We start from the raw sequence: 26,184 nt of genomic DNA on the forward strand, positions 1-26,184 counted from the left end.
CAACTGTAGATTTTCTATTAAATGATACTTGAGAAGTGAAGCAACGGTACTGTTCAGGCTCTGGTCTTAGCCATTAATTGACTACCATTTTAGCTGACTATATAAAGGAATCTGTACACATCATCAAAACAAAGGGTATGCATTGGTTAGGCTTCTGGACTCTAACAGTTAATAGTGATAACTACAATAGATACTCTTCAAGGGCTGATTAAGAGATGAAGATTCTGTGTGGTTATACAGCTGCCAAAGCCTCTGGCTTCCCTTCTGACCTTCTTCGACGAAGTGTTGTATTGCCACTGACAAAATCTGTCGCACAATAACGATCACTTAGATACAGAAATAGTCTCAGTGATGTTAAAGTCGGTACTACAGAGTCAATTCTTGGCATCCTATTGATCCCGTAAGAAATTTCAGAATATCACTTCCACTGGAGCTAAACCCATGCAGACCTTCCAGTCTTCTGTGCCAGGACCTTGACCGTACTGCCCAAGCTCTGCCGGCGGTCAGCCCTACGAAGACTGGTTGGGGGGAAGGTTTACAGCAACATTCAGTTTGATACCAGAGTGAATACTACAGGCGTGTTGTCAGATGAATGACGCTAGGAAATGAAAATTACTATTCCTATTTTGAAATTATAATTTTGTCTCAAAACAGGTTTTTTTATGAATAACTTAGAACAGTCTAAGGCCATTTTTGGCAGGAATCTATCCTGAAACTTCCCTTTATTTTGCGACTGTAGTTTTGATTTTATCTCTGTATGCATTTTTTCACATGTAATTCTGAGTTAGCATTTATTATTTTTCCCTTCACCAAGGATTGCTGGAATCTAAAAGGTATTTAAGACAACTTAATCAAATAGCTAAAAAGGCTTTCTCTTCAGAGTAACCTATTATTCCTTTTTCAGTCATATAGGAAATAGTCAAAAAGTGAATTCTTGATGCACCCGATGAGAACAATAGATTTGTGTTCAGTCTTTCCTTCTCTAAATTAGAAATCACAGTATAGACAATGCAATTTCTAAATCATATATTATACCTTATTCTCTGGTGGGAATAAAATGCTCATGTTTGCCTCCTTTTCTCTGTTGAACTTTCACTGCTGTGAACACTAGGAAGAATAACCCTGCAGCTTTTCTTTCTTTTTTTTCTTTTTTTTTTAATCTATTCATTTTATACTTTTCAGACAGATTTTTCCCCGGGGTGAAACAAAGGTTAACTGAAATTTCCTCTGTTGTGTACCTGAACGAATCAGCAGTTTGAGAAGGAAATCCCATTGATGGGCAAAGAGAGTGACAGGCTCTATTTAAAGAATTCCCCCGACTGTGTGGTAGACCAACCATGCCATGAATTTAACTGTTCCTGTGGTCCCCATACTTGTACCCACCAAAAAGAGAGAAAAACCTACTTTGTTCTGCAAATGTTGCGCTAAGCTTTGAAAATCATGAGCCACTGAGTTTTGTGAATTAACATTACTAGCAGTGGTCAAGACTAAAGGAAACAGTGTTTATAGCATGAGACAGAAAACAGACAGAAAATTATGCGTGCTTACATAATAGAAAAGATACACTACGTATTTGTGTTTTAACATGTGTCTGTGTATTTTAGCAATTTGGTAGTACACATATTTCTCAAGAATATGATTTACAGACTTATGTTATCTTTTGCTTTATTCACCGCACGTTCTTATTCCCACTAGTGTGTGAAACATCTTACCCATACATAGCCATAAGAATATATGGAGTTGAGGTAGATGTGAAAGGGCATACACTTGGAAGAAGGTGCAGGATTTATTGTTAGAGAAGTTGTGTGGCAGTTTAGCTACACAGAAAAGAGATACGTGGCTGAAATGCAGTACCGGATGCCTGACATTTGATAAAAAGAGGCAGTATGTGCTAACACCTGGGTGATTTCTGTATTTCGTAATATCTGCTTTAAGTATCAAAAGTGCTCATCTCTGCTCGGTTAAATACTCTTAATTCACGTGCATTAAACTTCATGGCCTGTGAGTCTTCTTGAAAACTGCAGCTCTAGCCCTGCAGCGGGCCCCAGCCGAACATGCTGCCTGGGGATTATAAGTACCATGTCGTAGCCCCCGGCCGTCAGACTTTTCTTCTCTGGCAATGACGGTTAAGTCTTCTCCCATGGGTAATGGCTGCTTAAGTTTGCTTAAAGTTACTTTAATAGGTCTTGGGGTTTTTTTTCACTTACGCAGGACTGTTCAGAGGTGTGGTTTTTTTCTGTTTAAACACTGATATGCTTTTGGCCAATGCTGCCTTTGCTTCAGTCAACTTCTTACATTTTAATTCATTTCAAAATGGGTTGAGTTGTGTTGTTTGTTTACTGTCGTCTTTCTGATATTGTGATGCTTTTGAAAAACATCATGCTGGATCAGATGAAGGTTGCTAAAAATAAAGTATTGCAGGTATTTTCTCACTGACAAAAAATGTGCATATTACTGCGTGCATATATATATATATATAAAAGATATCAAGGGGAGAGGCAGGAGAGTCTTTCCTTGCCATGAGAAAATTTCTCAAATTGAACTTTAGTCAATGATTACATCAACTCATTTCTCTGTGGGAGTTTACAGATCTCTTTTAAAGCTGCATTAAAGAGATAGTGACATGTAATCCATTATAACAGCAGGTGTCTTTTTTGTAAGTAAGTCACCTTTTTCTCATCAAAGCAAAGTTGAGAAATCTCTAGAAGTGTCTAAGAAAAATACTGCAGTTGACTCCATTCTTTCTGCGCAGGGGTTAATTCGAGTAACTGCGTGATGCAGAGAGGGCTTCATCCGCTGTGGCCGCTGTGCATCTCCGAGCCCTGGTAGCCGGCAGGGAGTTGTCCGTGTTGGGATGAAGGTGGAATTGCGAGAAACCAGAAGCCCACGATGTGGGTCCATGACTGGTCTCTCAGGACAGTGCTCTGAGGTCCGCTGGCTGCGCAGGGAGTCGTGCAGACCTGTGGTTCCCGCCCTCCAAACAGCGATGTTGTGGAGCCCCGTGTACCTGAGCTGCGCTGTGTCGGGATGCAGCTCGCGCAGGAACTTCAGGCATCCTACGGAGGACGAGCTCCCTTTTCAGTTCACAGTTAGTCTTCGGTGGCTGTAGAGCAGACATGGTTTACGTCAAAAACTTCCTGTGATATACGGGGAGGGGTGTGTGTGTGTCTATACACATCCATATATATATGTGTATATATATATGTATGGGTACTTGGAATACACCTTCCTAGAAGAGAAAGATGTATAGTGCATCCTAGTGCATAGAAACCTGAATTCTGTGCTTTGCAAAAATCTGATGTAGGGAGGGAATCTCGATTTCTGTTTTGGGACACTGCTCGGTTGTTATCACTTCATACTTCCATTCCTTGTTTTTTGGAAGAAGGGCTACTTGAACACAAAAAATGTGAAACTTGTTATAGCAAATTACATTACAATAAGACTTGAATCACTTTGGTTCCAACATAAACAGGAATTTTCAGATACATGTAAAATGTCACAATGTGAAATTCTTACAGATCTAGATAATTTTTAGGGGTTTAAGGCTTATAATTTTAAAATATTATTCGATACTCCAGTAGCAGCCAGAAGCTGTGTCCTGACATGCTAAATACTGTTCAGAGATATGTCTGAAACAGTCCTTGTCACAGAGGTCTTACAGTAGAATGTAATTAGGGTTCTCTATTCTGTAATGTGCTATATTAATTAGCAGTCAAAATCCAATTTTTAAAGCCCAGCTTTGAAACGTATTTGCCCTTCAGGCCACATATCGTACCGTCACAGCTTGAAGCAGCCTGTTTCAGTGAACTGATCATAAAATAAACTAAATAGAATACATGTCTGTGTGTATCTTCCAGTTAGAAAGGGGGGGGGAGGGGGGAACACGGGACGGACACCACTTGCCTTGCCATTTGAGAAAATTTAGTGGTTTCTTTTCAAAGCTGAATGTCCAGGCTCTGCAGTTTTGCTCTGTGTTGTTAAATGAGGTAATGAAATAAACCTTTGCAGGGCAGGCTGAACTTGCACAGAGAACAGGGCCGTGTTTTCTCCCAGCTCCGATGAGCGAAATTAAAGTGTGATTTTTGGTGGGGTCAGAATCTGTGCCCTGCCTTGCTAGGGTAGCCCGCTCAGCTGCTGGGATCGTCGGTGGCACAGCAGATAAGGAAATCTTCTGAACAGTTTATTGTTTATTCTCAGTCAGGTTTTTGTACTGTGGAAACGGATTGTTCCTCCGGGCAATTTCAGGTTTTGACTGCTGGTTGTCGTTCTCCCTCCTCCCCTCCTCTCCCTTTCTGGAATGAAAGAGGGAAGGCTTGAATGCACATTGAACAGTGGTCCTAAATCTGGCTTCACCATGAGCGCTGCTCGGAAATTTACATTTTCATGCTGGTGGAGGGATACATGTGAATCTCAATGATCTTTCAAAAATTTTCTTTAAATAGAAGCAAAGCTGTTGCTTACCATTTGTCCTATTGTACAGGGGCGCAGGACAGCCAAAGTGTGATACTGTATAAAAGAAGAACCTTGCACAGAGCTTCCATTTTCATCTAAACGGTGTATATTTTGCATCCTGTCTGTAATTTTTTCTGGCCTCTTCTTTCCCTTCTCTTCTTCCCTGTTCTGCAATTCAACAAAACCGTTTTTTCAAAGTGTAAATACAAGAAGTTTATATGGCAAGATCAGGTGTATTTTTTAGTTGAAGTAGTTGTAATGAGTGCAATCTTAAAAAGTAGATTGCTTTTAACAAATGAAGATGAGAAAGAATAAAAGGACAAATTTGTTGAAGTTGTTCTGGGAGGATTTTATTAATACGCTGTGAAAACTCACAGGACCCTTTAAGTAATGTAAGTTCTCACAGTGTTTTAATAAAATGTGTGTGCAACTTCTCCGCAGAAACAGAGGAAAGTCTCGGCAGAGATTATCTGAATAGTTTTTAAACTGCTGCTTTCTTAAGAGTAAAAATAAAGTACTCATAGCTGCATTCCTTAAGGCAGAAATCCACCCTCTGTGTTTGTGTGTGTGCGTCCGTCTGAAAAAAGGATGAAATGCTTTAACGTTGTGCTGGCTTGGCCTTGGAAAGCATCAGGTGGCAGGTTTCATTGTACCAGTCCCTGATAAATACAGAAACTTTCAGCAATTAGCATACGTGTTTCAAGTCTGTGCTTTGACCAAAGTCACCCTCTCAGTCCCGGGAGGGGGTCTGAGGCTGCTGGGTGGGGTTGTGGGGTGGGAGGGCATCGTCCGTGGGCACCCGGAGGTGGTGCGGGGCGCCGGCCGCCCCCGGGCTGCGAGCTGAGCCACCAGTGTCCCCCGGGGACAAGCTCCTCAGGTCTGCGTGACTCTGAGTGTTACGGAGTGAAAACAAAGATCGTGGGTGCTGCAGACCAGGGAGAACATGGTACAAAGGAGTCTTCAGCATGCCGATGGGTATTGCTGCTGGAGGCCAAGCAAAAGGGCAAGCGGCACGGCTGGTGAGAGGTGGAGGGGCCAGAAAGCCACCTCGGAGGAACCCGCAGCCGCCCAGAGACTGGAAGTGCCTGTTGGACAAGCTAATTCATCCAAATAAGTGAACAAAATCCAGGGGAGGGGGAGGTATTTATCAACTCGAGCAGACTTTGTGATTTATTTCATGATTTAGTGCCAGTCAAAATGCTGTGGTCAACAAGAAAAATCGTTGCAGATTTTTCTATGTGTCTCTAAAGCGATTTCAAGTTGGTTGCAGAAGCAGAACTCTTCCTACGTATTTCAGTCTGAAGAATTTATTGTGAGCAAAAACAAAGCCTTATGCATTCCGTTGTGAATTAGACTAAACTGTTAGGTCACCAAATGGATTTAATAAAGAGAGATGGTGCTGAAATATTTCATTCAGCATTAAAGCTTTTCTATTTATTTATTGGTTTGAGCAGTTTTAGTTTCTAGCATTAGGAATATTTTAATCATTGTATCATGGTTTTCCCCTGTGAAGCAGGGGATTTTGACAGTGAAGAAGAGAAACTTAGTTGGTCTGTCCTCAGGAAGGACATGCCTAATGATTAACAGGAGTTAATTCGCTGGTAATTTTGATCTGTAGCCTGTCAACCATTCTGCATGTGCATTTCTGTGAAACACGGCACTCACAGTACCGATTGCCAGGGCAGAGCTTTGAATTACAAATATCTTTTTCTTTATGAATGAATTTCCTTAACAGGCTCCCAAGTAATAAATAATGCACTCAAATGTGTCAGTGCATTTCTTTACTTTTAATGGCTAGACACCAAAAGGCCTAATTTTCCCTTGGGCATACCCATGACTCACTTCCACTGAAGAGAGCTGACGCGATGCTGTCCCTTCCGTCGTCTCTGCTGGGAGCCGAGAGTCTGGGAGAAGCGGTCTCCAAGGGGGCGGGCATGGTACCACCTCTCGTTCTGGTGATCGCCTCTTATCCTGAACGATGCTTGGGTGAAGGGTCTGTTGGATACTTGTATTTGAGCTCTGGCTGTGCCAGCTGCTATGTGTACCATTACTTAGGCACAACACATCCCTCAAATCACTTTACAAATAGGCCAGTTAATTCATTATTAATGTCTCTGTGATGGTCGTTAGCATTGTTGGCATTAGTGAGTGTTGAAAATAGAAATATTTCAAAGTGCTGTTCAGATTAGAACAGATAGTATTAGCCCCAACTTTTGGATTAAGAACAGCAGCAAGCAGGTATTATCTGCAAACATACAAAGCACCCATTGTATGTTTGAGTGACATACATGGTGTCCAGATATTGCACTACACACTTCAGCTGAAATTATTGACTGTTTCAGTAAATGAAGGGTTAGACATGACATTATAGATGGTGTAATTTTAACTTCTAGTCATCTGCCTTTTATTGGAAATGAGCAGTACCATCAAAATCAGTTGGATACATTTTTACTGGGTTTTTTACTGTTTGTAAATCTCGATGTTGTCGTGATTTGTGTTAATAACACATGTAGATGCTTTATATTTGGATTGTGAGAACAGGATGGGACACTTTGCATTAAAAAGTCTGCAAACACACAGGATTAATTTGCGCACAAATTGTAATAGTTACTGTAAAAGTATAGGTAAGGCGAATACCTCCGTTGACATGAATCCTCCCTTAATGATGAAAAAGATGCTGTGGTGGTACAGCTGTCTTTGCACAGTGAGAGAAGTAAACAGTGTTGACATGCAGAATTTTTAAACAGCTGTAACTGCATCCCTATTCTTTTAGCTTATTGCTTTTTATTTCCCTTTTGCTTTTTTCTTTTTACTTCTGCCAGTCCAAAGGCTATGTGTGAGAAGGTTATGGTGTGTCAGCTGATAATTTAGTGTGTCGTCCTGATTTATTGCACATTACCAAACCCTGTTTTGAAATAGAGTTACTTAGCTTACAGTCTTAGTTGCTGTGGTTATGCATAAAGTCATTTTGGCATGCAGTAGTCAGAAAGCAGTGCTGAAGACAGAGATTTTGCCAGTTCGCAAGGAGGAAAAGTGTATTTTATGCTGTGCGTTAACCTCGTTCCATGTGCTCCCACTCTGGCAACCTCTGGACTTGAGCTGGGCATCCCCATGAGTGCAGGCAGAGATAATTCAAATGGCTGGAACTGGAAGCCTTGGAGCCCCTGCCTCTGAAGAACTTGCCTGAATTTATACCCTGGGGGGCAGGACAAGAGGGTGGTGTCAAATAAAGTCCACCTGATAGCTGGACATGTGCTGATTTTAAGGTGAATCGGGTTTGGTGCCAAGCAGGTTGATAGCTTTCCTTTACTGAAGATAGAACTAGTTTCTCTGCTTTGGTACATTCAAAGTCTATTATCAGTTTCAGTAAGTGCAGTAATCATAATGTTGGATATATTATAGAAGAATATTCATATAAATTAAATGTAATTAATTTTATTTCTGTTTTTTCAGGAGAAGCGGATGTGGACTGGTCCATCTGTAATAAAGACTTAGAGGTAACACAGACAACAAATTGTTCCATAATCCTTTATTTTCATGTTTGTTAACAAGCAGAGCCAGATAAATGGGATTGAAAAATCCATCTGTAGTTTTTGTGCGGAATCCTTAGCAGTGTCCTCACAAAGGCAGGCGAAGCCTGAGCTCTCGCGCAGTAGGAAGAGGTTCACTTGTTGGGGCAGGCACGTGAGCAGAGTGGGAAGAGGATGCCGGGAATCAGAGTGCCTCCACAGGCTCTGCGAGGAGGAACTCAGCTCTTCCTTCCCAGTCTCTTCGGAGACTAGTAATTGTTTGTGGGAGCTAAATGGCATTCCCACAGGCGGCACTATGAGCCGTCTGTTCGGTTAGCCTTCCTGCACTCTCAGAGGTTGGACTCGGCTTGGGAGTTGGTGTGGTTAGGCTGTAACCTGGAGTTCTCGTGCAAGGCACCGTAGCATCCAGGAAGAGTAAGCTTCAGCTGCAAGGTCCAGCTCCTTCTGATTTCTCTTTTCAAGATTCAGTAAAGCTTACATAATCAGGTGACATTAGCAAACTCTTTCCCTTAAGTGAAATGGTATTTTTGTACCTCTCCCATTCACTTGTCCAGAATTTTATTTGAGATTTTAAAAATTGTGATGTTTACTAAGCAGTAAAGGTTGAACATAAGATTTTCAATTCTGCCTGCCTATGCAGAAAGTATGTGTGAGGTCACTGGGAGAGAGAAAATCGTTTCTAGCTTCTCTCTTTACTTCTTTTTCCTTTTTAAATCTTTCTTTACAGTTTCAAATTGCAGATTTGGTCCAGACTTTTATAGCACTGTACTTTGTCCAAGAAGTTTCCCTTAATGTGTGCAAGGAAACATGTAACTTGCATTTGCAATTAATGTTAGCTATATTTGTATTCTGGGAAAAATTCCAGTCCGTCATTAAATAGCATAGTGAGTAGAAGTGTGTTGACTAATCAAGGGAAAGCAAAACTTCATAACTGCAATTTTAAACAGCAAAAAATAATGTCCTGAAGTGGAAGTTTGAACAAGACAATGCTTTTCTTCTAGACGATGCAAGTTTCTCTATAACAGAATTATCCAGTTCAGACCTGGATGTGTAAATTGTACTTGTAAAAGTTAGATTTCTAACTGAATGCTACCAGCAGTGACCTTTACAAATTTCCAATTCTAACAAACCACAGAATCTCAAATGGTAAATACATTTTTCTCTTCTTGTCTCCCCAGGCACAGATCTCCAACTATGCAAGTGTGAGGCATTCCAGTATGCGGTACTACACAGCTGATAAAAATGTTACCTGTAGAAATTGCAGTAGACCGGGTCATTTGTCCAAGAACTGTCCTACTCCAAAGGTAAATGCAACACTTCAATTACTTGTAGATGCAGCTGTTGTTTCTAATACTCTTTTGTGCTTGCCATTAAAAGCATTGCTTCAGTGGTTTAGTATTTCATTGAAAGGTTGCTCCAGGTTGAGGTATATAGCCTGTACAAGATCAGTTTGCTATATAAAATTAGCTGTCTGTTTTGTGGAGGCCATTGCTTTTATTGTTTTTATAAAGGAAAAAATCTGTTAGTATAAACTGAGCAAAAAGAGAGTCGAGTACAATATAGAAACATTTTTTTCATATTGTAAAACCAGTTTTAAGATTTAAAATGTTTTTCAAATGTATTTTCAATAAGAACATAAAGAATCCAAAAATCACCCTTGGTAGATGAATGAAAGCAGATACCTATATAATGAGCCATGATTTGAATAATATTAAAAAATATAGACAAGATGAAATTGGAAATAACTTTAAGCAGCTCAGATAGATGCCACATATTCAGAAAGTTTGTCCAGGGGTTACAGGTTTAAAAATCAGTCACTGTAGTGTGAAGTAGTGGGGGCAGTTGCATGAGAGTCTGGATTTACCAGTCCCCACAATTAAGTCTGCAAAAACCTCCGTCCCTGAGGCTGTTACCCACGCTGAGACTTTGAGCAACTACATCCCACCCAGCTGAAACATACGCCCTTGGAGTGAAGATACACTCACTCACTGGGAAAACTGTCTTTAAAGAGATACAGCTATGGCCCCAGAACAGTTTTCAGCATTTTATATTTGTCGGTCCATGTGCTTATTTGTGCGAGTCACAAGGCGTGTAGCCAAGTGGTTGTGGCGGGCTGACCCCGGCTGGCAGCTAAGCCCCCACCCAGCCACTCACTTATTCACCCCTTGTGGGGTGGGGGAGAGAATTGGAAGGGCAAAAGCAAGAAAAACTCATGAGTCAAGATAAAGACAGTACAGTAAGTGAAGAAAAACCCCAGTGATGCAAAAGCAATCACTCACCACAGCAGACTGATGCCCGGCCAGTCCCAAGCAACAGCTACTGTGGAAAACCTCCAACCCCTAGTTCTGTTGCTGAGCATGACCCATATGGTATGGATATCCCTTCGGTCAGCTGGGGTCAGCTGTCCAGCTCTGTGCCCCACCAGCCTCGTGGCCACCCCCAGCCTGCTCGCTGGGGGTCAGGCTGGGAAAAGGAGGAACCCTTAAGCAATAGCTAAATGTTGGTGTGTTGTCTAAAACACAGTCCCATAGGGCTGCTATGAAGAAAATTAACCCCAGCCCAGCCAGACTTAGTGCAGTGGTCTATGGCACAGACCGTATTTACAAACCAGTCCAATATGTTGTGTTACATACTCTACATCATGTTCCTGTGATACGGTTCTGTTTTTCAGCTTTTAAGAAACTTAATAAAGAAATCAGTGTTCATGCAGAGTGCCCAACACTTCTGCTCTGAGTGAAATATACTTTCCAGTTTAATTATTATTTTTGCTGTATTCACGGAGCACTAACATGGGCACTAGGCATTTAAAAAGTGCTTCTGATGCAAGGTCCGAATCAAGAAAGTACAGGGAGTCTATGGACTTAAAACTTTGAGTTTTACTCTATTCATAGTCTTCCTTCACTTCGATTCCTTGATGAAACTTAACATCTCTGCAATTCCTAGTAAGCAGTAGACATTTATTTGGGCTAGTTTCTTCTCCATTTCCTCTTTTGATTTTTTTTTCCTTTTCTTGAATCTTTTGAAACATTCTCACTTAACATAATTCTTTTTTTATTTCTCCACAGAAAGTTCCCCCTTGTTGCCTGTGTGCAGGAAGAGGTCATCTACAAAACAGTTGCCCAGCACGTTTCTGTTTGAACTGCTGTTTGCCCGGCCACTATTTCAGGGAATGTCTTGAGAGAGCCTATTGGAATAAACACTGCAATCGCTGTGATATGAAGGGGCATTATGCTGACGTGAGTATAGCCCATGGCAAAGAACTCATTCATTATTGGCTTTGTATCTGTCAAAAATTGAATTTACAACAACCACAGTCTTTTCATATTTTCTTTAATTTTATGTAGTGCATATTTGTATAAGCATATGAAAATATTGTAGTTCGTCATTACCTAACAGTATCACAGTTTTCATGAAGAATGGTTCAAAGAAAACAAACTGGAGCATTGTAAACACTCACTCTTTAGTTTAGTTTTGTCCAGTTTAGTTAGGGTGGTGAAAAATGTCTTCATTTCTGTCGAACGGAAGGTGTAGGGAGGTTTAAATTAGGAGACGTGGTATGCTGCAAGCATGTCAGCAAGAGGTGAAGAATAACTCTGATGCTCCAAGAGTTCCAGATGCGTAGTTTTTTCACTATGATCACATATTCATAAATGAAAATATTATTAGAAGTTTAAACTAATGTCTAAATGGGTTTGGGAGGCATTTAGAATTGTGCTGTATTTTACACTGCATATGTACTTTACGAACAAAATGGAAATGGTACACTTTATTTCTTATGCAAGTATAGGTGAATAAAAATTTTATCTGACACGAGCTTAGAAGGAAGCAGGTCTACAACCGTATTCACATGCCTTAGCTTAGTTTCTGACTGCTTTTCAGTAGAGTCCTCTATTATTTATGAACATGCAAGAAGAAAGATAATGATTAAATTAATTGTCTCCCTACTTCCATATCACTATGGACAGGCCCATCACATATATACTGTAAGGGAATTTGTAAAGTAGTGGAACAGTTGCAAAATTGTGTACTCTACTATTGAGAGAAAAATATTGATAGAAACATTTAATGTCTGGAACCTACTGATGTTTTGTCTTAATCCCACGAGAACCACACCGATGTTATCCATCTTCACTACTGTCATTCAAAACCCAACTTTTTCTACTTAGGCCAATGTAGTTCATACAGCTTGGGTGGACACGCTGGTCCTGCTGCCAGTCACTCTAATTCCTTGTTCTCATTATGTTACGCTGCCTCTATGGCACAGGCACCGGAGAGAAAAAAGTACTTGGTGCAAACAATAATCTCCATACCGTACCTAACAAAACAACATTTCAGAGGTGTTAGCAAGCTTGCATCTGTATTCACAGTGCAAATGGTTCTGTCAAGTGGGAATACAGAAGCACTCCTTTCATCTTGCTAAAAGACTGGATGTTCAGTTTATTTCCCACCAGATGCTTGGCTGCTTGTTTCAGGTTGAGCAGCAAAATGGGAGAAGGGTTTCCATTTATTTTATAGGGAGATGGAGGCCCCATAAAACACATGCATTCTGTTATTATATTTGCCTGAGCATTCAGAGTTGTCTTGGATAAATGAATGAGTAACTTTGGCACGAAAACAGGTATGGAAATATTAAAAATGTTCAGCTACTGTAAGGATATTGAATTATGTTCAAGGTCACCCAGGTACACTGTATTCTCTGCACTGAAGACTAGATGGGAGGTAAGGCCTTGGGCCTTCATTTGGCTGAAAGTTTTTTTCTCAAAACTTTTATCATGTACATGGTAGCATTGTGGAAACACTCTTCAGTGCATGATCTTCTTTCTTAAAAATATTTCTTCGATTCTTCTGAATGCATTTTGGAACAAGTAGAAGCTGTTTTGCTCTTGACAGTCTGCCCAAAGCTGTTATTGCTGCTAGTGAAAGTTAGTAGATATAAGAAAGATGGGGAGAGGCTTTCTACCAGGGCCTGTAGTGACAGGGCAAGCGGCAACGTTTTTAAACTAAAAGAGGGTAGATTTAGATTAGATATAAAGAAGAAATGTTTTACAATGAGGATGGTGAGACGCTGTGGGAGTTTCTCAGAGAAGCTGTGGATGCCCCATCCGTGGAAGTGTTCACGGCCAGGCTGGAAGGGGCTCTGAGCAACCTGATGTGGTGAAAGATGTCCCTGCCCATGGCAGGGGGGTTGGAAGTAAATGATCTTTAGAGGCCCCTTCCAACACAAGCCGTTCTGTGATTTTATGATAACATACCATAGGTTAGGTCAGTTCTGTACTAATTGCCATGAGTCCTGGATGTGAGGAATGTAATGTCATGCACCACCACTGCATGCTCTGAAAGAAATCTAAAGATTTCGAACAGGAGCATTTAGAATTATTACGAACATCACAGCCTAAGTAAAAGCTTACATCAGTATTTCAAAATACATATGTATATATTAACAGAATTTTTTTTGTAACACTCAGCAAATTCACAAACCAGCAACTTCTGGTTTATCTTTTAAGTATGGTGTACCTCAAAGCTAGACACCACCGGTTTTTAAATTTTGCTTCCTGGATGAATAATTTGATGTCAAGTTTCAGTGCAGGATGAACTCTTTCGGCAAGAACATTCCACCTCTGAAGGAGACTTTTATACAAAAGCATTCTTTAACATTCTTAAGAAGGTGTTGAATGCTATAGCAATGGCAAGTTTGGTAGAAGAATAAAAGAGATTGGCAAAACAAGCAAAATTTTCAAGGTTAATAACGATATTTAACATTAAAGATCTGTGGGATTACGAGCAGGCAGAAGTATACTGCAATTATGTTATTGCTTTATGACATTAAGTGATACTAGAAAACTACACTTGGAAAGGTCTTGTATTCACGTGCTTTTGTGTCTGTGTAGAAAGCCCTTCCCAGATAGATAGTCTTTAAATGTATGTACTTCTCATAGACATACATAGATAGTGCCAAATCAAATTTTAAAAATGTAAACTAGATTAAGGTAATGACTTTGCAGTAGGTCACTTAATTCAGTGTAGTAGGAGGTTCAGGTGTGACTGTAACATGAAGATTTGTCCTCATATTTCATAAATACAGGTGGAGGACTTGCTGTGTCCTTTCTTTAACTTCCCTGTAGCTTTTCAGTAGCAGCAGTGCTTATGCTGCAAGAGCTGAAGAGAAAGACAGAAGTAGTTTGAAGGCCTTTGAGCTTGATATGACCTACTAAAACAAAACACAGATGAAAATTAAAGTGTGATTAAACATATTTTTATCTTTTTTTAACCTCGTATGATGTTACTATGATTTTACATGTCCCAGACATTCAGTCCTGTGTATAGCAATTAATCTCTTATGCTATTTTTTTTTCCTCAAATTAAAAGCAACTTAAAAAGGTGAGGATAAAAGGCAAGCTGTGATAACATCAGCATAAATTCCTACTTCGTTTTCTATCTAAAGATGTGGCTTAAATGTTTGTTATCCAAATACGCCTGTTCGATTCCCCTAAATGTTAGGGGTTTTTGACCTTCAGAAATATTTTATTCTCTCTCTAAATGTCTCCTTCCCACCTTTATTTCTTCTATTTGGTCAAAGAATGAGCGAGATCCTGAGAAGGCCTTCGCCTCCCTTTCACTGAATACAGAAGTTTATCTGAATAACTCTTCTACCTGGTAAAGCTTATGTTCCGTAACCTCTGTCATTATATTCAATCCCCATATCACAGAATCCTAGAATAATTGGGTTTCAGTGGGAGGTTTGGCCCTGCAGCTTAGCAGTCAGTCGTAAGAGACCTCCCTTCACGTGCTTTCTGAGTGCCATTCCCAGGTGAGGGGAGGGACTGTTCGTTGGACTGTTCGTGTGTCCATCCTGCTCCTGCTGAAGATGGCCTGGTACCATGCCAAACGTGAGGAGTTAGGGGAGGAAAACTCAGAGTTTGTTCTAGGCTCACCATAGACAATGGTATTTGGGATATGTAAATGATGCGCAGCCCCTTTGGGAGTTTACTATTTCTTTTGGCATTTGAATGTTAGAAATTTAAATTTGGTCTTCCTCTTCTAGCTGAACTTTTGCTTATAGCTAACGTGTACACGGTACCATTACTTTATAGAATGTGAATGGCGTATTTCTCTACCCCCTCTCTGGTAAGCAGTTCAACAGAACTGTAATCTTCAGTATCGGTTCTTTGCATCTCTTGCCACCTTTTCTATTTTACACATTTTATGAAGCCAGTTTTCATAAAGTAATTTTCTTTTCTGTAAAAAATCATGAGTCCTCTATCATCCCAAAATTTAAATCCTACCTAAGTTGTGTAGATTATCAGGAACATCACAGCATGTGTTTTCTCTGGTTATTTAAGTCCACCTTAAATCAGAAACATTTATCTTTGAAACTTTCAGGAAGTTCTCTTGCACTTCTGCATGACAGGCATGAGGCCACCTGCACGGTGAATGCTGGACTGTAAGAGCAGGGTCTCATCTGCCCCATCCTTGGAAAGAAAGATGGCACGGCAGCACTGCAGAGTGCAAAAGGGAGGTTGTGAGGCTACGCAGCAGGGTCAGAGAGGTTATGGAAAGCAAGAAGGTGTCCTTTGAAAACCTGATGTCTGTATGCAAATGAGGAAAACAGAAAGGATTGTAAACTCTGGCAGATTAAATGCAAAAGTGCAGAATTGAGACTAAAGAATAGTTTAAGGAGCACTTCGCAAAGGAATCAAAACCAACAGTAAATCTTTCTTCACATCAGAGCAAGAAGCCTGTAAGGCCAACAGATGCTCAAGACATGAAAGGAACGCTCAGCCGAGATAAGGCCATTGCTAACAACCTAGAAGTATTTTTTTGGCATCTAGCGTTCATAGCAGGAGAAACCGGGGACATTCCCACACTGAAATCTTACTTTGTGGAGGCAATCATCAGAGAACCTCTCTGAAATTGAAGAGGATGTTGGGATTACTACTAACCTATGAATACTAACCCATTACCAGAACTGGATAATGATTACCCAAAAGCTGTAGAGGAGCTGGAAGGTGAAATAGCCAGATCAGTGACGGCAGTGTGTAACCTTTTGCTTTGTGTCTGATTGGTAACTGGGTGGCAAATACAATGGCAGTTTTTAAAACGGGTCCCAGGGAGAGCTGGGCAACCAGGCCTGCCAGCCTGATGTGTACAACAAGCAAATTACCAGAAACTGCAATAGCAGCAGCATGTTGAAATGGATGTATAAATATGATATACATGGGAGGATTCAAGATTGCTTTTGTAAAGGAAATCCTACTTCTCAGAAATCTCTGGGGTTCTTCAAAGGAGAAGGTCGACAAGCATGTGTGTAAACATGATCCAGTTGACATAGTCTACGACTTCCAAAAGGCGTTTGACAAAGTTCCTGACCAAAAGCTTTTAAGGAAACTAAACAGGCATGGAATAAGAGGATAAAGGTAGGATATGCTAGTGTGACATGGAAAAGGGTGAACAATAGGGCGACAAGATTTGCTGAGAAGACTGAATTATTTAGAGTGTCAGTGCTGTGAGCCAGCTGTGAAGAACTGCCCAAGGACTGTAAGCAACAGAGGGAGAGCGAAATAAAATGGTGGATGAACTTGAGTGGCAATAAATGTAAAGTAAAATGGCTGGGGAAAAATAATCCTGTCTTTGCCTATGGAATTATGGGCTCTGAGCTTACCATTACCATTCAGGACTCGGATTTTAGAGTTACGAGATACGATCCCCAAAAAAATCGGTTTAGTGTTCAAAAGCTGTGAAAAAAAGCCGGTCAAATGTTAGGAATCACCAGGAAAGCAATGAACACCTAGGTGCAACTTTGGTCCCTCTCCTCTGCATCCTTCAGCACAGCTACAACTCTTCAGCCTGGAAGAGAGATGACAGAGGGAAGGTTCTGTAAACAGCTTCAAAATCATCCATGACAGGAGACAGTGATTAGGGATCAATTGTTCATCATTTCTTCCAGTACAAGACTTAGGGGACATCTGACGAAGGCAGTAGGAGCTAGGTTGAGACAGAAGGAGGTGACTCTTTCTGCAGTAGGTAGCAGATCTGTGAGACGCCTTACCAAGCGATGCAGTAGATGCAGAAAGTCTGCTCTGGTTCCAGAGGAGACAGGAGCAGTTCATGGAAGAGAAGTCTATGGAAGGTTATTGAACACGTAGAAGCTTCATCCAGCTTGTGAAGTCATTGAGCTTAAAACAGCTGAGTGTGGAAGAGTGGTAGGGAAAGGATCCGTGCTTGCCCTGTTTATAAGCTCCATGAGGCATTGGCTTATGGCCACAGTTAGAGACCATGGGTGGGTGGTCATCCGATGCAGTGTAGTCATTATTGTTTTCAGGCTACATAAACTGAGCATAATAACAGGTTCATATGTCTGTGCCTCTGCTAATTACTTTCTGTAAAGAATTATGAGTCCTCCACAGGGCATTTTATCAAAAACCTGATAGTGTTTTACCAAGCCCAGTTACTGCAGCTGTCCTGTATCAGTCTGCCTGTTGGGATGTTTCTACTGTCCGTAGGAGCTGGAGGCAGACCACAGGTTTTGCTCTGAACCTGCGGCTAAATGAGTCCAATGTTCCCCAGCATTCTCCAAAATACTCTGAAAACTCTACTGCAGCCTTCGTAGAGCAGATCTTAATACAGTGTTGGGAAGAATACTGATATATTCCCTAATTGGTTTTGAGTTGTTATCAGTATGGACATTCCAAAAAAGTTTTAATTTGTCTTTCCCAGAAAGTTCACTTGCTTTTACTGTGACACAAAGGATATAGAACAGGTTCCTGTGCACAGTCTGTTTCAGAGTGACTCTCCACAGTCACGCTTTTGTCCAGAAGTGAACATGAGGCAGCTCAAGGTACTTCGCCTAGTTTGATTTGAAAATGTTCAAAGTTATTTAAAACATTTTCAGGGTAATACATTTATTATCTATTAGGACAGTCACTTTCCCTGAGACAGCCCTGAGAACATATGGCGTCATCTTAGATGGAGACGTGTTGGAAGCAGCTCAACCTCGTGTGCTTTCCTCAGGAAGATCATCAGAGGAGTATGTAGCAGAGATGCTCAAAAGTTTCAAGTCTGGCTCTCACCGTCTGCCGCTCCCCCTAGGAAAGAGCACATCAGTCTCTTGCAACATTGTGTGCACATATAGATGTGTATCTATATATATATATCTGTGTGTGCATATATATACTTATGCTTATGTAAGCTGAAAACCCCATGCTGTGAACGTCCTGTGTTTTGCAGGTTCGGTGGCAGTTAGGTGGATGTCATGAGGCTTGTGGTCTACGGTCTCACCTGCCAGCTGCAAGGGTGGGAAAAGAACTTCATAAACAGAGTGATGTGGCAGGGAGGAGGCAAACATGGCAGGCAGGACAGTGTCTCCTTGCATACTTAGGAAAAAACAGCATGCGGGTGCTCGGTTTGCTGCCTGAGCTTCTCTGGGAGCTGGCAGCCAGCAGTGCCTGGGTCCCCGGTGCTCTTCAGCCATGCTGTGCCTGCTGGCCCCATGTGTGTAAAGACGTGTGCATGTCTGCACACCCCAAACACCCTGTAAACAGTGCTTCTTCCCAGAAACCAGCCGGGTACCTCAGCTGGCATCTTCTCCATGTGTCTTGACACCTTTTCTGGCCGTGTAAACCACCGCTAGCCTCTTCTCTCCCAGAAGGCTCCCAGAGTTGTTTTCGGAACCCATACCGGTGCTCGCTGTGGGGACATGGCTGCCTTTGCAGGCCAGGATGTGGCTGGAGATGCAGGGAGAAGTCCACAGGGCTGCACCGGTGGCCTCGTGGCCAACAGGCCCGTTCCCACCAGCAGTGCTGCAGGCCCTCGGCCCTTCCCCTGGGCGCCTGGGCAGAAGCCAGCGGTTTGCCCTTCTTCCCTCATTCCCCAGCGGCATCCCCCGTTTTTCACGCCTGTGGTGAGTCAATGTCCGCCTAATGGTAAGCATAAGTAAACGTTACTGGGAGCCTGGTCGATGCTGGCGGTTAACCGGCTCGGCCTGCTCCGCACTGGCGCCGGCAGCGGCAGCTGTCTGCGCCGGCAGCATGGGGAGAGGTCTCGACATCTGCTTGTGCAGGAGTGTTTTTGAAGGGAAGCATTGTGTTTTTTCCGCAGCAGTTCCCATGCGGAGGTGATGAAAAGTGTGTGTTTTGGCAAATCTTTTGTTTTATTGTGGTGGCTTGCGGCGGGGCAGCTCCTAGCAGCCGCTGCTTTGACAAAGCACCAGAGGATTCTGTTAAAAAGTTGTGTTTAGTAATTGTAGTCGTCGTGTCAGACCATAACTGACTTGGAGCTGAAGGATTTTTGCGAGATGAGTAGCTGTGCCAGCAGGGACCCAAGTCTCCTGGGCCAGCCGCGCTCTCATTAAGATTTGCCGCTAGCCGTGGCGGTGTTCGGCAAGTATGTGACGTGCATGCTGTTATTGTATGCTTGGCTTGTCAGCCTGCAGCTTTCTGACACTCACTTATGTCACTCTTTATTCAGAGAGGAAGAAGCTTTTGATAATTTGACAAGACAAGCTCTTAAACGATCTAGGTCATGGCCTTCACTGTCTGTGATTGTGAACATATTTCCTGAAAGCCCTGTCACTCATCACAGCTACATTTTCTCCCGGGGAGCCACAGGCCCATCCCGGTCTCCTGTCAGCGCGTGCATTTTGGTTATTCATACGCCAAATACAGTAGCGGGGTTTTTCCTTCCCTTTTGCAAATGCTCGCATGTTAGCGAGGCTAATCCTCTCCCCCGCGCTGCGCTCCCAGCAGGGCTGCCGTCGAGGGCCCTCTCGGCGCAAGGCAGACGACCGGCCAAGGGGAGCGGAAAGGAGGAAAGGCCGCTTAGTGCTGTTTTTGTGTTTGCTCATTGTTGTGGAAATATGAGAACTGGTGGCAAGGGCCTTGTCTATTGAGCACTCGAGTCCTGGTCTGCTGTCAGGGGCTGTTTGAGATTGAGTGTTTTATTTTCTTTGATGTTCACGTTTGAGAATAGGGAAGTGGGAATTAAACAACAGATGCATTAAGCCGTTGTTCTGGTAAAACAATAATTAGCACCTGACAAAATTCAATACGGGTCAAAATGCACAGTATCGAGCCTTGATTCATCTGGTGTGGCAACCTTAGCCGGATCAGGCTCGGATATGAATAATCACCCTTCCAAATTAACCAAATGTGGGCCGCAGCAAAAACGGCACGGATTTGGGAAAGTGAATTGCCCAGCACTTGTGCGGCAGAAGGCACGCGGACGTAGCTAAAGGTGTGGGAAGCACACCTCACCTGCACTTTCTGCAGCTGTACCACGGTGGCACTGCTTTTAGGAGTAGGCACCTTTTGTGCTGGTACATCTAAATGCTAGTAAGGTCAGACCACTGGGGCAGGAAATAAATGCAATTTTATTTTAATGTAGTTCATCACACTGCCATCAAGGGCTTTTCTTTAAATGAGGGCCATTCATGGTTAAGTACTTCTAAATAAATAAGAAAAATCACAGGTTTGGTGGTTGTTGTATTTGGTTATGCTCTCTTCCATAGCAAACCTCTTTGCTTCATTTGAGAAGCCAGTATTCAGTAGTAATTGTTAATTATATTTTTTGTCATTCCATGACAGAAGATACAGACAATAACTCTGAGCTGATGCAAGGTAATAGGAGTCCTAGTTAAAAGCATCGTTTCTAAAAAGCTGTTGTTTAGCCAGGCATCCATTTTCAACTATTGTATTCAACTTCTGAAGTTCGTAAGTGATCATTGTGACAATGAAAAGTATTACACTGAATCACCATCTGAATGAAGAAATATGCTTGGCCAATTTTCCCTTACCACCTTCTTCCTACCTCCCTTAAGTTTTCCCACAGCCTTAAAACATCCTTAAAGATGATGATGATGCTAAAACCTACCTCTTGATAGCACTGCTGAGGGGTTGGGACTGTGCCTCTTCCAGTGCTTTGGTAAGAGCTATGCCAACTGTAGTTGCCTACTCTGAGTTACAGATTTTTGCTATCAGTGATGTCTTTGTGTCCAGAGCAAAAAACACCCCAACCAAACCATTATTCAAAAATAAAGTAATTTTTTTTATTATTATTAAATAGCTGCTGTGCGAGTAAAGGTCATATCACAGAGTGGCATTTTGCCAGTATGTGACAACTCATTGATTGCGATTTTTCAACCATATTAGTCTGGGGACACTGTGGTAATCGAAAACTATCCAGAACTAATGTATAAATAACTGCCTGCTACCCCTGTGCTAAACCAGCAAAAGTCTTGTGTACAGTAGAAGCCTTTTACAGCTTTGAGAAAGAAGGCAAGGTCTTTGATACAACATTTGTGTACGCTCAAGAGTGTTTATGTATTGCGCCTTCGAATCCTGTGTAAGTTAGCGAAGGAGGAAAATCCTTTTGTTTGCACTCGAAGACAGCTCAAGTGTGTTCAAATTGTCAAATGTTGTAGTCTGTTCCTCTGTTAGAAATGTGATGTACTTCACACATTTTCTTTATAGAAATATTAATATAAAACTCAAATATTTACATGCAGTATTTGAGTAAGAGGAGAAATGTCGAACCATTACACAGAACAGATTGTAGATTTTTCTCCAGAAAATTGTGTTACTGACGGAATGAATAATAAATAATACAATTTCCATCACATCCGGGAAAAACATACTGTATATGCCATAGGGTGACTGTCAAAAACTTGGATTATTTTTTGAGAGATGCAGTTGCTAATATTGGTTGTTGGGTGGGGTTTTTTTTTAAATTAACATGCTCTGTCAGAATAAAAGAAGGCAAGAATTTAGGCATGAGTGAAAAATGTATTCGGAATCTAAAGAAATGTTAATAGTACTCATTTGCAAGTAGTCATGAGGCTTTAATGTTTGAAATTGCAGCTACAGCATATTATGTTGAAGCCACAGAATAACTAATATTTCATCTTAAAATACTGAAAATTGAGATTGGTAAACCAAATTGCTAATTGTTCAAATGATTAAAAAGCTATTTTAATAAAAGGGTAAATGTTCTAAACAAAAGTAAAAGACCTCCATCGAAGTCACTGTGTGCACACTCTCTTAAACACTAAAATGGCTAACAGACAAAGTACCACTATTTCTGTGTTTATGGCTTGGGGGTCATAGGAGAAAACAGAGATATTGTAAATTTTGTAAAAACATTAAGAACCCTTGAGAAAGTAACCTCTGTCTCATTGATCATTAACATTCTGGTTTTGCTTAAAGAACAAGATCCACGTTTTCCTCTTTCCTGTCTCTTATGTATTCCTCAGGTCTATTGTGTTAGTGCTGTGATTCAAAAATCTGCTCTGTAAAATTTTTTATAATGGGCTGCACTTACAAGTTTGTGTGCAAGTCTGTCAAGTTTAAAAAAAAAAAAATTTAAAAAAAAAATCAAGCAAGCCATTGTAAAAATAGAAACATTAAAGCAATCTGTTATGCTTCTTGTTTACAACTCATCTGACATTAGGCTGCTGAGTGTTATTATATGTAACAATTATATTTTGATTAGGATAGAGATATGTACAAAAATACTAAAATATTTCTATTTTTACATGAAAGGAAGGTACCTTGTGATTTAATTTCCAAAACATTATGTAAATTTAAAATGTCAGAAAACGTAGAATTTAAATTCATTTCTGTTTGTTTTGCAGTGTTAATACTTATTACAGTTAAGAGCACATTACTCTCCCAAACTTCTAACCTTCAGAGAAGAAGGGGAGAGAGAAAACTGTTACTGGCTTTCTGACAATGGCAGGGAGTGTGTTAAACCAGTGTAAAATTCAATTAAACTGTCTAGCCAGGTTTTTGAAGCTGAAATGCAGACCCTTTCAGTTAAGCTTCTTATTTTCCTGTGACCGACACCGGTGGATACTGTGTTATGCCAAAACCAACAGGCTGTAAAGCACCTTGTTTCATGCTCCTAGCTGATCAATATTTTTATTTTCCAGGCTTGCCCAGAAATATGGAGGCAGTATCACCTAACAGTAAGTAGAAACACCTTTTTTATTTTCTTCTACACCCAACCTATTTACTCTTCTGTGAACTGCTGACCATAAAATATAGACAAGCATCTTCTGCGAGAAGATAATAAACATCTGAAGAGTTTTTGAACTGAAGAATGCAATGAAACACTGTCACTATTTTTTAAACGTCTTTAGAACTTATGATTTTGTTTTAATACTGTAATCATTAAATGAGTGCCTTGCAGCACTCCCTCAGTGACTACATTTACACGTATAAAGAGGGTTAAATTTTAAGTTGAGATGCATAGCAGAAGCAATAATCCCATCTCAGATATCCCAGATGCTGGTAATTAATCACTATGTGTGACAAAGCTTTCTTTTTAAATGAGTAAAATAAATCTCAGCTAGAGTGGAGATGTTAATTTGAGCAAATACACTTTATAAACTTTTGCTGATAATTTCTAATTGGTAAGGATATAGCTATAACTTCTTCTTTGGCCTGCATTAGTTGATCTTTAATCATTGAAACAAGAAAATAAAACTTTGTGAACTGTACCAGTGTATTACTTAAGGTTTTTCCTCATATGTAAAATAGAGATAAAAATAAAACAAAATGCGTATAAATTTGGCTAATATTGAAACCTGGAACAATATTTAACTCGTTAAGACAATATTCAATGGATTGGTATCACAAATCTTTAATATATTAATTTATAAAATTATTATACATAAAAACACCTTTAAAGATTAGGATTTTTGCTGTTCATCTGAATCTTTGCTGTCATTGCTATCCAGATCAATCTCATAGGTATTTAGCTGTTATAGATAATCACTGCTTTGCGTTCAAAACAAAGTAGAAAAGTTTGTCCACTACTTTTCTTTATGGGTCTTTGGTGTGGGCTTTTTCTTTTGAGCAATAAATGGGATGTGCTTTATAATTTGTTGCCTCCACCTCTTCATGGTAGTGGAATGCTCTTTTTTCTGCTTTTGCTTCTAAATTCAATGAATAGGAGAAATCTGTGCTTAAAGCTTCCTGCTTGTGTTTTCTGCATAATGATTTTAAAACAAAGATCTGCTTTGGAAATCCTCCACCCTTTCTGAGCATTTACTTCTATTTTAAACAGAATTGGTATAGACTTTTTAAAAAACCCTTGTGAGCAAAAGGTCCATTCACTGAGTATTTTTGTTTGCTTTTTTAAAATTGCATGAAGGAAAAAGGTAAATAGTGTCTTTGATTATAATCCGTAAGGGTGCATGTAAAAATGATTTCTGAAATGTTTATGATATTTGGAATGTAATAATCAGATAGGTATATTAGATGCAGTAATAGGTTGGGTTCTGTTTTTTACTGAGGTATAAGATTTAATTTAATTTTAGTCTTGCTTGCCACTGAAAATTCCTCAAAAAGTGAGTTGCAATCAACACTTAGAAAATATTTATTTTTGTAAAAAAGTGTGGGGGAGCTTAAACCTGACGAAGTGGTTACTAGGGCAGAAATTGAGGTATCAGAGGTAGAAAATTTTTTCTGTGAATTTTGTAGAAAGTGTTCGGAGTTTACTTAGTATAAAGCTAACAACATTTGTCAAAACAAGCTCTTGTTAGAAAATGTAGTAACCAATACGAGTGTATTATTAAAAGTACCCATTTGGAAATTCTTAGTGCATTTTAGGGACATTTTGCAATGTGATCAAATATGGGCATGCGAAGATAAACTGAAATTGAGTCAGACCCTAGCTACTGATAAATAATTTTTTATTTTGCAGTGAACTGCAAATTATCTGCAAATAATCCACATTTCTTATATGTGGGAAATGCTTTGTACGTCTCAATTTTTTGCATGGGAAGACTCACTTGGACTCAAAGTTACGTTAGTAGTCAGATTAAGCCTGGAATTTAAAAATTTCTGTGGTAAAAGACATGCTTGATATTTAAAATAAGTTATACCTCAAGAAATTGCATTATGTGAATCGTTTAAATGTATGAGTCCCAGCTTTTATTATCCCATTTAAATATGCTCTTTTGCACCCAAAGCAGAACACGAGTAAACAGTCTTCTTGCAAGAAGCAAAACTTCTATGTTAGAATAACGTATATTATATATATATTTAGAGACTTGTAACTAAAAAGTCGAGGTCTTTTACTCTCATATCAGCATAGTAGTATTTCACTGTAGAAATTAGTTTATAGTTTTCCTAGTTTAGAATAAATATTTCTGTACAAACAGGATAACTGTTCAAAGAAAAATAATAGAAGTTTAAAAAAAAGTACTATGGTTGTCGCTGTGCTGCAGAGGCTGCCTGATTATTAGCAAACAGACTAAGGCTACAGTGAGTTTTTTCTGTGCTTTAGCCATGGATACAACTGCTAGATTTAAATTGATTTTGGTAAATTGATCACAAGTGTCACATGCGCAGGTACATATAAGCACAAATAAAACAAGGCATTCAGGTTTGTAATAAAAGACCGTTTTTATAACGTTGCTTACAGACTGCCATTACAAAGTTTGTCTAAATGTTTTGCATTATATAAAGTATTCTTAGTTAATTACTGTGAATGAATGTGAAAAACCACACAGCCTTCCACCTTTCTCTTTTGTGAAGGTTTTGGTGATTATATTCATTATCTGGCTCTTTCCTAAGAGATGGACTGCCATCTATTGACTTCTTGTAGCCCCTGCACAGAAACGTGGATTGACTAGAACAATGACTAAATAATAAATCCATTCTGGTGTTATGGATGGTGGTAGGTTTTTGTTTACATTAGCTGTGGTGACAAATTTTGGCACATTACGAATAATTTGTTGTATGGGCAGAAATGTCTTATTCCAACCAAAATAGACTGCCAGTGCAAGAAATCTTCCGAGCAGTTGAAATGGCAAAAAGGATTATAAGCGGAATATTTTAATTTGCCTTTTGATAGAAAAAAGATTATCATATTGTATTCAATGAAGCTTAAATTTAAAGGCTCTATGATAATCAAAGCTTTATAACTGGATGAAGTTAGTTTCTTTAAACTTGTTCTTTCAACTCTGTTAACCAAAATTATTCTGCAAAAACCCAATCAAAGTCAGCAGAACAATCCAATTCCCACTGTGGTTTAAAATAATATTTAATAACCTCTTTAAGATGGTGATTTAAAACTCCTATAAATCATTTTCATTGTGCCTGCTCTCTATGTATTTCTCCTATATCAGGAAAGGGAAATTACGTTTGTCAAAACATATTTTAGGTTTTTCTTCATAGAGGTATCTATTTGCAATAAATAGGTC

The 26,184-nt window shown here is 40.1% G+C and overlaps 1 protein-coding gene across 4 annotated transcripts in view; it reads left to right on the top strand.

The window, feature by feature from the left end:
- The window catches only part of ZCCHC7 (zinc finger CCHC-type containing 7), a 121,072-nt gene that overhangs the window by 73,110 nt on the left and 21,778 nt on the right, over positions 1–26,184 (top strand). For all 4 annotated transcript variants that reach the window (XM_072860858.1, XM_072860860.1, XM_072860859.1 and 1 more), the window contains 4 exons: positions 7,906–7,949; positions 9,161–9,286; positions 11,048–11,218; positions 22,903–22,938. In XM_072860858.1, coding sequence (XP_072716959.1) covers positions 7,906–7,949; positions 9,161–9,286; positions 11,048–11,218; positions 22,903–22,938 — 377 coding nt within the window. The remainder of the gene's footprint in view (positions 1–7,905; positions 7,950–9,160; positions 9,287–11,047; positions 11,219–22,902; positions 22,939–26,184) is intronic.

The sequence above is a fragment of the Ciconia boyciana genome, chromosome 4, assembly GCF_034638445.1.
Source record: "Ciconia boyciana chromosome 4, ASM3463844v1, whole genome shotgun sequence".
Classification (NCBI taxonomy): domain Eukaryota; kingdom Metazoa; phylum Chordata; class Aves; order Ciconiiformes; family Ciconiidae; genus Ciconia; species Ciconia boyciana.